The 15,886-nt window shown below is 39.6% G+C and overlaps 1 protein-coding gene across 1 annotated transcript; it reads left to right on the plus strand.

Annotated features, from left to right (window-relative positions):
* Positions 1-828: 828 nt before the first annotated feature.
* Positions 829-15,541, plus strand: LOC130167179 (integrin-linked protein kinase). Its single transcript, XM_056373133.1, has 13 exons — positions 829-968; positions 2,178-2,439; positions 9,626-9,791; positions 11,057-11,152; positions 11,265-11,361; positions 11,479-11,562; positions 11,679-11,764; positions 11,884-11,993; positions 12,221-12,348; positions 12,553-12,674; positions 12,847-12,946; positions 13,732-13,862; positions 13,950-15,541. Exons 2-13 carry the CDS (start codon positions 2,351-2,353, stop codon positions 14,097-14,099), a joined length of 1,359 nt encoding a protein of 452 aa, XP_056229108.1. The 5' UTR covers positions 829-968; positions 2,178-2,350; the 3' UTR covers positions 14,100-15,541.
* The last annotated feature ends 345 nt before the right edge of the window (positions 15,542-15,886 follow it).

Consider the following 15,886-nt stretch of genomic DNA (forward strand, 5'->3'; position numbering starts at 1 on the left):
TCCCACTTCAAATTCCATTATTAAATAAAACAGATTTCGATGTTATAACACACTAACAAACATACCATAAATTCACACACATAGGTAAACCTAGATACCTCAGGTTTTATTTTTACTTTGTAGTAATATAAGTATGTTTACATAGTATATGTCTTGTTGAATTTAAAGATAATTAGATTTTTTTTTTTATCACACAAATGGTTTAAAAAAACCGACAAACTGGAAACATTTTCTGTTTTTTCCTGCATTTATGTTTTATCTAACATAAACATAAATAAAGTTTTTAAACCTTAATCCTTGTATTACATCTGTTTCCATTGTAGAGATGACAAATAAACCCATATTTCAACCTGAAAACAAAGTTTGTAAAGAGAGTTTCTATGTTTGAACATATTCACGCTAAAATCCAAAATAACATGCATAATATCACATTATACATTATACTATAGTATAAAATGTGTAGTGTTATAGGGTGGATTTTCCCTTTAGGAAACACACAAAACTGCCACCTGGGCTTTGCCAATGCCTTAAAAAAAATCCTTGTCACTACAATATTCAAATAGTTCATGAAATTAGAAGTACAATCTTGACACGAAACCTCGTGTTAATAATATCGTTAGGTTTAATTTGCAAGTCAGCACAAAGGCAAAGTAATGTGAAATTTTGTGATTAATATCTTTTTAATGTTGACGACCTGGTTGTTATACAAATACAATCTCATTAGACCAATTAAAAAACGATAATAATGATGATAAATAAACATGACCTGAGGCGGTGAATATTTTTGACCTCCTGTAGTTCCCCCTGCCGCCTGTAGGGGGTGGGGCGCTCTCTTCCTCCTCTCACGTATGTACGGAGGCGGTGAGGGTGTGGACGTCCTCCTACATTCAATCCACTGGAGATAACTTAACGCTGCTAATAACTCCTGCTCTGTAACTGCATTACACCGGAACAGGCGAACATATCTGGTGAGTTTATTGCTCATTTTTCAGTGGGACCTGCTTAAACTACCAAATTACGTTTTTTAGTGTTATTCTCAGTCATTCAGCTTCAAATGAGTGAGCCAGTCCGCGGCGTCAGGTTAGTTGGTTAGCTTGTTAGCAAAAACCTGGGTCATTTAGTCAACCACAGGATGCTGGTTTATGTATGGAACTAAATACAGTCATTTCTTTTTTATCCTCTGTAATGAAAACACACTGTGATACTGCCCGGGGCTGAAGGGATAACCAGGTAACGAAGCTGGAAACGAGCTGATCCCCTGTGTTAGCCGGATAGCAGTGCAGCTAGTCAGGCTGCTGTTAACTGTTGCCGATAAACTAATTGCTGTGAGTCCAGATTGTTGCGTGTTTATGTGAACTCGATAAACAATGAATGGAAAACAAAGTCAATCTTTAAGTCCCATTTGATTTAAACTGCGGATTTATGTTCTGTTAAGATGGCCTGCAGCTGTAGTATTATCATCATCTACCATAACCTATTCTATTTGAGTTTCTGGCTAATTCAAATATTTGAAATGTATTCCTTCATTCATAGGTGTTGTAATGAGTCTAAACTGTAATCCTACTTCTATGCTTTTTTTTAACACTTTGTCATAATTTGTTGTCTTCAGTAATGTCTTCAATTTCATATTAGTTCAGGCTGTGTGAATTATGAAATGTGGAAGAGTCATTTACATTGCATTTTCTCTTTGCGTTTACTAAGAAGTTGTTTTACACTTGATCAAATTAGGGATGTAAATAACCATTATTTCATATGAATTAGTCTCTTTGGTATATAAAATGTTAGAAATTACAAATTTTTAATTTTATTTTTCTAATGGTTGAAAACCCTAGTATTGTTAGTTTAGTATCACAAAACAGAGGCAAAAATAAAATAAGGAAGTACAGAAATGAACATAATGCTGGATAAAAATATTTTTCTACCATGATGTGCAGGGTGATAGTCATGGCCAAGTGTTGTGAGTCACAATGCTGTAATCAGCATCCACCCAGAATTACAGAGTTGGATAAGATTACACAATACAAAGTTTGTTGGTTGCTTGGCTCTCTTCTTTTTGGATTTATAAAACCGAAGTGTATGCTGGAGTGACAAAGCAATACCTGGCTGGAAAAGAAGTGGTACTAAGAGAAAAGTTTTATAACAGAGCAGCATCCCTGTTTGTGTTTCCCTTTTTTCAGGGTTGCTGGAGTGCTGTTGAGCATCTCCGATTGTGTCCCTCACTGTCCCAGATGAGGGACTGATGCTGGCCAGGACTCTCCTGAACCCCTTGGGCCTCCTCTCTCAACTCCTCCAGTTTAGTTCTGCATCTACTCCCACGAGTGCACCATAGGAGAACAACACTCAAGCCAAAATGGATGACATCTTTACGCAGTGCCGGGAAGGCAATGCAGTAGCAGTTCGCTTATGGTTGGACAATACAGAGAATGACCTCAACCAAGGGTGAGCTAAGGTTTATTTATGTATGTATTTCTTGTCAGTGTTAATGGTATCCAGAATTTACAAATCCAATGGAATAAAGATTTACTGTGTTAAAGTCAAGATTAGCACATAGCACACGCATGACCTCATGTCCAGTAGGCTATTATTGTCATTAAGGATGTGGTGAAAATGTGGCTTGTGGCTTAATTAATTTGTTGTCCTCTTAAACAAAATATCTGTACAGACAGAAGAATCATTTAAAAGTTATTGTCCAGCCTAATAGACTGTAGTTCAGTGTCATTTCTATCTTCATTATTTAGCCAATGGTTACATTTGCACAATTGCACTTGACTTCCACAACATGAATTTGTGATGCTGGAATCAGTGAATCAGAATCCCGAGGCAACATCAGTTACACTACAGTATCATTGCTTACTTTAAATGCTGCAGACTTAGAGCCCGCCTTTTCAGTCCCCAGTGAGATTGTGGCCTGAGATTGAACCCATTTCCTTGTGGGCACATGTTTATGCCTGGAATGCCAGTGGAATAATTCAAAAGCATGATGTTGGACAGGAAACACGCAGTGATGGAAGAGTTAGTTACGCTTTCAGTTGTCACTGCAAAGTCAGGCTCTAAAGAGAGAGAAAAAACCTAGACATCTATGGGGACGTATTAATGCAAGATTTAGATGTAGAGAGTACTGAGAGCTTCTGTAAGATTCGACATGTTGAGCACAAAAAATATCTGTCTGATAGATATAGGTAATCAGTCAATCCTGAGCTTCCTTTGTATCTTTAACTGAGTCTGTGAAGAAAAACTTGGCAGAGCTCGCCTGTCAAATTCTGATGGCCACCCAGGATGATTGTCTTTTGGACTTTTCTGGGTTTTGACCACTGTTATTTGTTTTCAAAGCAAACAAGGACAGAATGAATTAATCCATTTAATCACAATAACTATGTGTACCTTTTTTACCTATGGTACCTTTGGTACATTTATGGTAAGAAGGAAGGCAGAGCACATTAACAACCACTTGAATTGTCTTTTATACTGACTGATTCATTTGCAAAACACTCTGAATATGGAAAGCCCTATTTTTGTTTACTCTGATTACCGTTGAGAAAATTGAACATAGCAACTCTAATTTCACACCTTGTGATAATGTGAAATGAATCATGATTTTTTTTAAGAGAAGTAACTCTGATAACATCCACACACATAATATTCGGTCTTACCTATTCATGTAAGACAGCATATGAAAACACGGTGTTGTTTTCATGCTTCTGGAGCACAGATGTCTTTAGGAGCATTTTGATTTACTAATTTGTGAATAATTAACTAATAGTTGTCATTTAGTCAGTGTTGTGTTTTTGTTGCAAGGCATTTTTGAAAAAAATCCTCACCTTTATTGCGATCTCATAATTTTCAAAAATAGTTGAATTATAATAATATGCAGTATCCAAGTATCATATCAGAACATGCAGGATGCTGCAGTCAGCTTTTTAAGCCTCTTTCTCTTTTATTTGTTTTAATTCTTTGATCATTGTGAGACTGTATGATTGCATTAAGCCAGTATGGGTACTACATGCATCTCCACATGACTTGTCCATTAGCTGATTACATGTCAAGTTCCCTTTTCTGGTTGATATATCACCCCAGTGGGTGAAACACATTTACTCTTGCCTTTTCATTTCCCTACAGAACTTCTAGTTCTTCCCTTTCTATATTTAAGTAAACCCACAATATCCCCGCCTATCAGATCCTCACTATATTATTTTTTTTACTGCTCATTGACGGTATGTTTACACAGATATAACTCCCACAAGAAGAGTAGTAGTGGAATGCTGAATCTCCTTACAAGGAATAACACACAGGCCTTAAGGGAACCATTTACCACCTACCAAAACTGAGAGAGGGGGGGGGGGAGTGTTGTAGTGGGCAGGACTGGAAGAGTTATGTATGACGGGATAGTGAATCTTTGTGTGTGTGTGTGCGTGTGCGCGTGTGCGTGCGGCTAAATAGTGAATTTTTTTTTTCTCTCTCTTCAAAAGAGGAATGCACAGTAAGCCATAACAGCACATCACCTTCCCCTCCTCCACTGATGTTTCTGGCATTCGTCTCCCAGCGGTATTAGATAGCTCCATTCATTTCCCCTCAACATTTCTTCAAAGTTTACAACAGTTAATTACAACGTTTGAAACTCTCCCTAATGTTGTATAGTCATCATCTCTGTCTTCTCTGAATATGTTTTGTCACTTTAGTAGAGGGTTATATTTCTGTGTTGAAAATCGGCATAGAGCATAATGTGATGGTTTTGAATCACCATTTGGTTTTTAAATTCTAAGTAAATTTAAGTTCTATGTGGAGCTGCTTAATTGATTAGTCTAGAGCTGCAACTGACAAGTATTTTCATTCGCAATTAATCTGTTCATATCGTATGTCACAGAGAGAGGCAGGAAATCACCACATTTGAGCAGTTTAGATTTAGATAATATTTGGTGTTTTTGATCATAAAAAGGACTAAAATGCTCTGGTGTTTTCTTTGGCCTATAAGTGTGTAATTGTGGCTTTTATGGTTGTCTGTGTTTAGCCTCCTCATCATATATGTCCAGAAGAAGCCATGTACATGTGTGAATTATAGTTCAAGCAGAACAATTAACTTTTCACGCATGATTGCTACTGACAGTAGGACAGCACTTATTTTAAATGTTGTTGAGGTTGGGAAGCAGCATTATCAGTTTATGTTAATGAGTTCACACAGATTGTCAGGTTTAAATTATGTCTGACACAGCGGGGTTATTACACACGCACCAAATGGAATTTCACTCTGCATACCTTTATCCCACATTTCTACAAGCATGTTGGAAGAACTGATACCCTTTCAAGAAAGTTAGAATCATCATAGAGCTGCAACAAATGGTGGATTAATTGATTGGCTAATTAATTGGCTGCTGTTTTTATAATTGAATCATCATTTAAGTAATTTTTCAGGCACAAACATTTGATGTTTCTAGCTGCTCAAATGTTAAAACTGCCACGTTGTCTTACATTATAGCAAATTGAATATTTTAGAGTTTTGGACAGTTGGTTGAACAAAACAACAACAAAAAACATGGGCATTTTTCTCTGTTTTATAGCAACAATTAATCAAGAAAATAATCAGCAGATTAAGCAATAATGATAATTGTTTGTTGCAGTCTTAGACCAGTCTGAGTTTAGAGTCTGCAGCTGTTGTTTAGTCCAGTGTTGGCTAGCTATTGTCTACAGTTTAGCTGTTTTCAGGCTATACATTATCAGTCTTAATTACCATTTGTATCAGGCATCAGCTATGACGAAAATTGAATTTCGATATGTATCTGAGGATAATATATGCACAGATACATGGTGTATCCCTCTGGGGTACAGCAGTTGTAGTTATAATAGATATTGGTGGTGATTCTAGCCCACTGTAGCTTAAATTCTGCTCTTCTCATGTATGTCCTCCATGATTGTAGAGACTTGACTTGAGAAAAGAACTCTTACAGAGGTTAGTTTCTCAACGTTTAAACATTGTTGCCTCAGCCACTTTAATGACAGCAGAAGTTACAGTCCTACTTCTTGTGTACAAAGTCTTGGGAAACTTGTTTATTCAACTTCTGTGGATGTTCTTTTCATTTACTTGACTGTTTCTGTGAATTTTTTGTCCCTCGGCTGAGGTTTGTTACATGACCTGGCGAGGATGTCGGGCCAGAGACATACAGGGTGCAGACAGGGGCTCTTCCTTGGGCTTTTCCGTCTGCTAAACTGAGCTGTGTTGGCAGGTGGAAGTGCCTGAAATAAATTACCACAGCCAGAGTGGAGGGGGTGAGCAGAAGAAAACCCTGGCACTTGAACTGCCTTTGGGTTGTGAGGATGAAGCTTGCTTAAAGGGAAGATCAGTCTGGAAAAAAGTGAATAGAAAATACACACTGAGCCTCACTTGCTGTCACCACTTAAGTACATTTTTAGCGATTTTAGGTGGAGTGGGGCCCTTTTTAATTAAGTTATGCTAAACTAGTTTAGCTTTGCTTTTTTTCCAGTCTGTAGTAAAATGGGTCATGTATTGTGTGAGTTGATTATTGTACTGCATCCTGTAAAATTGGGCTGTTGCACATGGGCACACAAAATTGCTGAAACAATACGTTTTCTATCCCCATTACAAATTTACTGGTGTTACAGTAGTTTTGACACCTCATTACACAGAGTCCAAGGTGGCATCTTCAAATGTCTTATTTTGTCCAACCAACACACCAGAGCTCAAATGTAAGTCAGTTAGCAATGATGTATAACAGAGAGAAGCAGCACATCTTCACTTTGAAGAAGCTGGGACCAGACAAAACTGTAGCTTCTCATTGATAAGAGGTAAACGATTAATTAACTATACAAATAGCTGCAGTTTATTTTCATGCTGATTGACTCCTGAACCAATTTAACATTTCAGCTTGTCATTTGTAAATAGTGAATCTAAGATCATACAGATAAACAGGATTGATATTTCTGTTCATGTGGGCATTCTTGCTTCTAACGATTATGGCCATTAAGTTTGTCATAAGTCCACCTCCTCCCCTTAACAGACTCAAGCTTAACACAGAAAACAAATAAAATCATGGATGTGAGCCTGCAGGGAGTTTTTCTCTCATAAGCTTAGGCTAATTAGTTTTTAGGATTTGGCCTTTTGGGCTGAGAGGAAATTGCACAGGGAGCAGATCTGGTGTGACTGCAGCAGGTCACCCAGATGCACAGATAGATGTGTGTTGTGGGACTGAGGGTCTCTGTGGGGCTCTTGGTGCTGTTTTGAGCCGAGCTCTGCAGGACATGTGAATACAAGCCAGTGAATTGATGGTGGTGGTGGTGGAGGAGCAGACGGTTCAAATTCCTGCAGATTCATAATACTCCCTCAGTTCTCAGATTGCATTATTTTGCTGTCTCCCTACTCTACTATAATTTCAGAATACGGGCATAACTTTACTGACAGGAGGATTGTGCAGTGTCTTTGCCCAAACAGTGAAGCACACATGGAAAATGAATGTGTGTGGAAAGTGGTGTTTATCAGCAGCACAGTCCAGCTGGTTTAGTGTAACTCTGAGGGAGAGGATGGAGTTGAATGAGAAGATAATGGAGTGGAGACATGATCACACACAGCAGCTGGAGTGTATGTGGGTGAAGCACTGCTGACGGAAGTCTCACTGGCCCTTATAAGGACGGTAGCAAACACTCAGCCTACTGTTTTTTGTTTTTTTCCTTTCAGCCATTTCCTGATTGTCATTCAGCTCTTGCTGTGTCTTAATCTCTCATTCTTTATCTCTTTTTCTCTGAGGAGGTACACCATTAGTCACTCTGTCATGTAATCGAGGCCACTGTCCTACATGTGTCAGTGCCAGTGCCAGTGTCACTGAGACAAAGAGGAATGATGAGTGCCAGGGGCCTTTTAGCTGTTGTCTCAGTGTGAGTTGCATCACTTCCCTTTTTAAAGGAAGAAAATGACAGAAGCATAAATGAAATTCCTGATAATGTGCTTCCACAGCTCAGTGGGCAACAACAGCTTTGAATTGCCAAAACAACTTAATTCTGTAGTGCTGTTGAATTGTATTGCGTTATACTGAGAGTTATTTCTAATATTCAATCTCTACTTATTAATAAAACAAACAAAATATTATAAATACTTCTTAGGAGTAGGGCTGTCCCAAACGATTATTCTTTAAACGATTAATCTAGCGATTATTTTTTCGATTATTCGACTAATCTAACGATTATTTTTTTTATTAACCTAACAGTAATTTTATTGCAATTAAGTTTTGCTTCCATCTTGACTCGCTGCACCAGGGTGTTGTGTGCTCGTGCATGACTGTCATGCTAGAGTGATATGCCAGATGCACTTTGCAGAGTCTGCAGACTACCGCACTGTTGGTGTCAAGATTTAAGTATTCCCAAACTTTGGAGGACCGTGTGCGAGCCTTTTTTGCCGTGTGTTGCTCCACACGCTCCGTCGTACTGCTGGTAGACGCCGCCATGTTGTTCAAATAGATTACACAGACGCAAATCATTCACGTAGTCAATGACTTCAATTACGTCACCACGTTGTCCCAGTCCTTGCGCTGCGCTTGTATCCGGGTAAACCAAAGACGATGGATATAAACGGTCCCATTAGAAAGTTCCGGTTTTGTTCTATGAACATTTACCCTGTGTGGTTTTACACAACGCGTCGACACTAAAATTCCACGTCGAATAATTTTTATAATCGACGACGTCGATTACGTCGGATAATCGTCCCAGCCCTACTTAGGAGTACATAGTATGATTCAACAGCTCTATAAGTGTCAGTGCCATAATAAGAAGTGGGAGGATTTACCGCAGGGCTGTTGTGTTGTGAAGTCTTAGGAACCGAACTGTCTAAAGGGCAGAAAGACGAAGCAAACCCTCATATGAATGCAGAGGATCTACAGGAAAGTTTAGATTGGTGGTGCACCATTCCACTGTGCAGCGTTGATGCACAAACAGGATCTGATCACAAAAGTCAGCACCCTAAGGCACAGCAACATCTGGATAAGCCAGAGCTATTTTGGAAACGAGTGCTGTGGACAGATATTTGGGAAGAAAGTCCAGTATTTGATAAAAAGAGAAAAGAACACCATACTAAGTTAACAAGGACTGACTTAGGTTGTCCCCAGACCTTTGCACATGCCACAGTTACTGTTAAACATTTAAACAAAAGGCATTATCATTTGAAGAACAGCTCAATTCTTAATGTCTGTTTTCAGCAGGGGTTCGATTTACTTCTTTTCACTTCAAAAATCAGTTTAATATGTCGTTTGCCCAGGGGTGCCCAAATCTCTGCGTGCAACTATATTGTTTATGATGACCATCCTTTTCTTCTCTGGAATGCACACTTGTTGTCTTTTATTCATTAATTTTTTGAAAAGTGATATTTTGATTGACAAAGCAAAAACACATCCGTTCCAGAATATACTCCCAGTCTGTACCACTTGGCCTTGTGCCTGTTTTACCACAGAGCTGTTTGCAGGGAAAAACTTAATGTAGATAACTTGGGGCTGAATTTTCTCGTATACTTTTCTCTCCCTGGGGTCGTACTTAGTAACATTTCCTGTCTCTCCTGCAGTTATTCCAAGTCCTTGCTATGTTGAAGGTTTTAGTGGAGCCTGTGCTGAATGTGAATTCTCCTCTATTGCTGTAGAGATGACCACGGCTTCAGCCCTCTCCACTGGGCATGCAGGGAAGGCCGCTCCAGCGTGGTGGACATGCTCATCATGAGAGGAGCTCGCATTAACGTCATGAACCGTGGAGACGACACGCCTCTGCACCTGGCCTCCAGCCATGGACATCGAGAAATTGTGGGAAAGGTGAGGTTCATGTAAACACTGGCGTACAGCTAGAAAGAGGGTTCCTTCCTGGTTCCTGTATCTCCACAGTAAAAGTCTTTTTAGATGATTGCCACAATATAAATGAACTCTCTGTCATTACAGCATGACTGATAATCCAACTATGGTATATATTTCTGAGTTGCAATATATGATTCAAACCAATATTTGTTTGAATGACCAAAATGTTGATGTATCTCTTTAAGTTTGACTCATAAACAGAGAATATTATGAAACTTAAAATGTCGTCATCGAGCAGCGATTAGAAAAACAAAGGTCTTGTCTGTTCTTGCAGTCCTGCCATCAGCAATTTTAAACTAAAGGGAGGGCTCATCAGTTTTGTCAGTGTCAAGGGAAAATGTAATGTTATAATGGCTGCAGCTATGATTATAAAACCTGCTTACCTGCTGCTTATTAAGAGTAGAACAGATTTATGATATGAAAGAGGTGGTGATTTTCCTCAAAATGTTTTAATCCTTGTATTTATTCGGGGACAGTCAATTTGGCTACTTGCTAATTTCCTAAACGGACTGTACAGTTGGGCAACTGCATCAGCTGCATGTCAAATCTATGGCTGATTGTTGTTATATGCTGATTGTTTCTCCAAAATAAGTAATAGATAAGTAATACATTGATTCAACAATCAGTCAGTAGCTCCAGTACAAGGAGCTGGTTCAGACTATCATTCCCTGATAGTCTGTGTCTGTACAAGCGCCTATGCAGCATAAGAAAACTCACCTGCAGCACTCCTCTTAGAGTCTTTTTAAGAGACATCTCGTGGCTATACGTCCTGTTTAAAGGTTTGTAATCCACTGGTTTACTTTTGGAGATGCAACAGTTGACATGTGAAAGTCCAGGTGGTTGTACATATTTAATGTCGATTTTGTAAAGCATCTCTAGCTGGTGAAATAAAGAAACACAAAGCGACTGCTCTATAATTGTATTTATTGAAAAGCATTGATGTCAGGCCATGAAAGAAATACAAAGTTAATCTGCATGTCAGTGTTGTGCACAGTACTGTTGCCATAATGTGAGGCTTCTGCTGCAGGGTGTCTGATTTAGAATAGCTGTCAGGCAGCTATTGAGTTTAATATTAGTCATGTCTCAATACCCCTGGTATGTGTCCACAGGCAAGACACACTCCCATGATTTTTCTTGGCAACATTAACAGTCATCCCTGTATACAGCCCAAACAAGATCTGACCAGCTTTGTTTTGCACATAATCCTTTGTTTCTCTTTCTTTTAGCTGATCCAGTGCAAAGCGGACACAAATGCAGCCAATGAACACGGGAACACACCACTGCATTACGCCTGCTTCTGGGGCCAAGACCAAGTGGCTGAGGTTAGTGCGCCCCCTGCTGGTGTTAGAGAAGAGGCTTATCTATTCATGTGTCACTTCCCATCATGATAACTGTTAGGAAATGTCACTGAGACCACTCCTTACTCTTTCCCAGGACCTTGTGACTAATGGGGCTCAGGTGAGCATCTGTAACAAATATGGGGAAACTCCCATGGACAAAGCCAAACCTCACCTGCGTGAACTCCTCCGAGGTATAACTGCCCATTACAGCTGATTATTCCACTAGTTTCAAATGCATCTTAGTAGCAACCATTCTTGTCTCTGTTTTGTTGCTCTGTGTTGATTTTTCTCATTTCTCCACCCGCCAGAAAAGGCTGAGAAATTGGGTCAGAACTTGACTAAAATTCCCTTCAAGGACTCGTTCTGGAAAGGCACCACCAGAACTCGACCCCGTGAGTCTCACAGCTTTTCTGTCAGTGTAGTGCTGTGCTAAATTTCACATGAATAATGCGGCTTTTGTCTGAACTTCAAACTGTCACTTAAATTTGTCTCCATCTTGTGTTTTTAGGCAATGGTACTTTGAATAAACATGCAGGCATTGACTTCAAACAGCTTTCTCTCCTCGCTAAAATAAACGAGAACCAGTCGGGAGAGGTACTTTATATTCTTGTCTTCACTGTTTTATTGTGCTGAATATTCATGCAGAACTGCTAATGATCAGTTAAAGGTACACGTCCTTCACTCCACTTCTTCTGTATTTATTTCGTCTCTAGCTGTGGCAAGGACGCTGGCAAGGAAATGAAATTGTTGTTAAGTTGCTAAAGATTCGTGACTGGACCACAAGGAAAAGCAGAGACTTCAATGAGGAATATCCCAAACTCAGGTTATTATTGAATCGTGTCTTTATTACAACCCTCTGCTCTGTGCTGTTGTTGTCACTCATTTGTCTGTTTGCATTGTGCTGATCCAAACCTTATGTATTTTTTATTTTATTTTGGGGGGTGTTGCATCGCACATGAGCCGTCTGTTTATGTCAAATCCTCTGTGGTTTTGCCTCTTTCTGTCCGTCTGTCTCTCTCCCGTGTCCCTCCCTCTTGGGCTCCATCCCAGGATATTTTCCCACCCGAATGTCCTACCCATGTTGGGAGCATGTCAGTCTCCTCCCGCCCCTCACCCCATCATCATCACACACTGGATGCCTTATGGCTCCCTCTACAACGTGCTGCATGAAGGCACCAGTGAGTACTTCTACTCGGGTCACAAAGTCCGTACTTGTCACCAGTTCTGGTGGTTTGCAGGGATTTGTGATTTATTGCACTTAAGCATTTGTCATTATGTTGCCATCACTTTCTGTACAGAAGGAATTTGACTGTCAACCTGTTACGTGGTGAAAGTCCAAATAGCTGAAACCAGTTGTTGTGTGTTCCTCATCCTACTGTCAGACTTTGTGGTGGACCAGACACAGGCGGTGAAGTTTGCGCTGGACATTGCTTGTGGAATGGCTTTCTTACACACACTTGAACCCATGATCCCTCGCCACTATCTCAACAGCAAGAGTGTTATGGTAAGAAGAAGTTGTGATATCAGCATTGCTTTCTCAATCAGAATTACCCACTTGTTGTAATTAAATGACCTATTAAAAGACAACTATGTTGCCCCAGAAAACTGGACAAGTAGAAAGTGATGTCTGTTACACTTTAAAGTGACATCTCACTCGGTGTTCCTCATTTCCACAGATAGATGAAGACATGACAGCCAGGATCAGCATGGCAGACGTCAAGTTCTCCTTCCAGTGTCCTGGCAGGATGTACTCTCCTGCATGGGTAGCCCCAGAGGGTAGGCATCACTCATACAGCACAGATCTAAAGTGACAACTGAAGCCACACAAGCTTGAGCGTGAAAAATAGATGCAGGGAACTCGAGACTGTCTCTGAGCCAAATGTAATCTACAGCTGATTTTCCCCTTGAGATACAGTGAAATCCAAGCAAGATGGAAACATAAACTGGTTATAAAACAGGAAAGAAAATAAACAGGGAACTTTTGCAGCACTGAGGTTTTAATTTTACAGAAGGGGCATATGGAGCATGGTGGCTGTGGCTGCATGGGATGCAGGAGAGATGTTGCCGTTAGTTACCATAGAAACAGCCTACATACAGTATAGTTATAGTGGGTAGTGAGCCATGAAATTGAGAGCACAAAGAGCGTTGCTGGTGATAAGGTAAAAATGCGCAGATGTGGCGGAGGTGAAGAATCTTAATAGGCCTTATCTTCAGCAAGGATGTCTTTGTATCATTTACACCCTGTAAATAACAGATGGAAAGAGCATGTGTTTAACAATCTAAGTGAATGATAGTTCAGGTATTATTAGTATTGTAGTCTATGAACAAAAAAAAGGCTAGTTCCAGCCTGAGTTAAATATATTTAAATAATACACCACTTTAATGTAGAACTTCTATTTCTGCACTTTGGCCTAAAAGTTTGTATCTTTCCACATCCAATGAGCACACATGTAAGTGTTATCTATATACTCAGCTGAGCTTGGATAGGAGAGCTTTTTGCTGAGAGTAGAGGGAGGCGGTGTCTGTTGTGTGTTTCACTTGTTGCTTTTTGTGGTGCACAGCCCTGCAGAAGAAGCCAGAGGATATCAACCGTCGGTCAGCGGACATGTGGAGCTTTGCTATCCTGCTTTGGGAGCTGGTGACCAGAGAGGTTCCCTTTGCTGACCTATCTAACATGGAAATAGGCATGAAGGTCGGTAGAACCGCAACGTTTCATTAATTCAGGGATATCTGTCTAGAGGTTTGACAGTATCTAATGTCTGTCTGTTTTGGCCTTCAGGTTGCCTTGGAGGGTTTGAGGCCCACTATCCCTCCCGGCATCTCACCCCACATTTGCAAGCTCATGAAGATATGCATGAACGAAGACCCAGCTAAGAGGCCTAAATTTGACATGATTGTGCCAATTCTGGAAAAAATGCAGGACAAGTGAGAAACTTCTTCTGCCCTCCCCTGTACTGAACCGACGAATTACTGGATATCTTCCCCCAGAGATCACTCTGATACTGTGGTGTGGTGCTTGCCAGTATTGCCTTAAACTTTTCACTCTACCGCTGCATTCAACGCCACTGTAGCTTCTGCTTCTGAAATGAATCCAGCAGCAGTCAATTCTTTTTATATTGTTTTTGTTTTCTTTTTTCAATGTGATATCAAATTTTTTTTAGTGTCTTCATCTTTGTCACTGATCGGCTGATACTGTCTGCGCAGGAACTTAATATTGACTGTTCATCCTCTAAACTGTAATCATGTGGACAATCTTCTTTAAGCGACTGAATAACTTGTGGAGGTCAGCATGACAGTCTGCAGCATCGCTTCATGTGGATCTAAGGCCTTACTCTAATATGGAGTTTTAAAAAGTCACCCTACAAGGTAACTGCTCCGTTTTATAATAAAAGATATAACATATTAACCCAAAGCTTGTCTTGTGGGAAAAGGTTTATGTTTGTTGTCAGCAACAAACTATGTAACAGGGCAAGCATGACAAATGTCTGAAACTAAGCATTTAAACATGAGATTAATGAGAAAATGTATATGAATGAGGGCTGCCTGCAAGAGTGCGTACAGTAGCAGGGCTGTGCCATTCAGCTTGGCTGTGTAGTGATGCGTAGAGCTTGGCCTGTCTTGAGCATTGGTCCCTGACTGTATCCTGTACAAAACTGGCCATACAAACCTTTTGGTTTTTTTTTTCAGTGCAGCAAAAATGTTGATGTTGATTATTGCAGTTATTATGGGAAGATTTCTTTCAAGATGCTTTGCAAGATTGCTGATTTTAACTAGATTACTTGAATTTACTGGTGTAATCTAGTTAATTTTCAGTATTTTCCCTTCAAAACAGTTTTATTATGATTTAAATTCGGCTATCTGTACTATTGAACAAAGAGTATAGTCAGCGTCTGTTTCACGATTTCGCAAAGTGTTTGCGTTCCACTCAAGTGTTATTTTCATTTTGAATACTTGTTGTATCAGAAAATGAATAATGCAACCACGACTAATTAATCCATGGATATGTTAGCTACAGGTATAGTTTGTTTTGTTTTCGAGCATGGAGACCGCCTTTCCTCCATGGAGACCTCCTGATGGCTACATCAGAAGCTGCTGCCAACATAAGGTGACTGGGACATTAAGGGGTGGTATTAACATCCTGTTAACTGTTCTATTGTTTTCTCACTTGATTTTATTATTTTGGGCCTCAAGGTGACTTCTGACTTTATATCAATCTCATGGATTGTTCTTTCTTCTACTTGCATTGTTTCCGTGCCTCCACCAGCTTGCTTGTTTGTGCTGAATCACAGGTTGAAGCCAAAATCAAGAATGACTTATACAAATGTATGTATTTATATATATAAGTATATTAAAAAGGAAAAGTATGGGAAATTTGAATGTGTGGATTCATAATGGGAATTTAACATTATTGGGCAGTTTGGGAAACATGTCATGTAGACTTTCTCTATTTAGCTCAATGTTGAATTGTGTTTGTGTTTGTGGTGTTTTTGTAGGGTTGAATCTTAATATAAATTTTAGTCAAATTAGTAACAGAGAAGGCATAAATGTTTAAATGTAGGAAATATAAAAGAGAATTGCTGAAATTGGTGATCCTATAATCACTGACTAATGGCAGAAAACAATAACAAATCAAATTAGCTTTAAATGAAATGAAGGGATTTTGTGCTTATCAACCTGTGTGTGTGTGTGTGTGTGTGTGTGTGTGTGTGTGTGTGT

Source organism: Seriola aureovittata, chromosome 4 (genome assembly GCF_021018895.1).
Source record: "Seriola aureovittata isolate HTS-2021-v1 ecotype China chromosome 4, ASM2101889v1, whole genome shotgun sequence".
In the NCBI taxonomy this organism is placed as follows: Eukaryota; Metazoa; Chordata; class Actinopteri; order Carangiformes; family Carangidae; genus Seriola; species Seriola aureovittata.

Excerpts from the sequence above, each read along its gene's own strand:
- LOC130167179 (XM_056373133.1), top strand. The coding sequence starts at position 2,351 with ATGGATGACATCTTTACGCAGTGCCGGGAAGGCAATGCAGTAGCAGTT. Across the intron at positions 11,153-11,264 it reads GCCAAGACCAAGTGGCTGAG|GACCTTGTGACTAATGGGGC; the intron begins GTTAGTGCGCCC and ends ACTCTTTCCCAG. Across the intron at positions 11,994-12,220 it reads GAGGAATATCCCAAACTCAG|GATATTTTCCCACCCGAATG; the intron begins GTTATTATTGAA and ends GCTCCATCCCAG.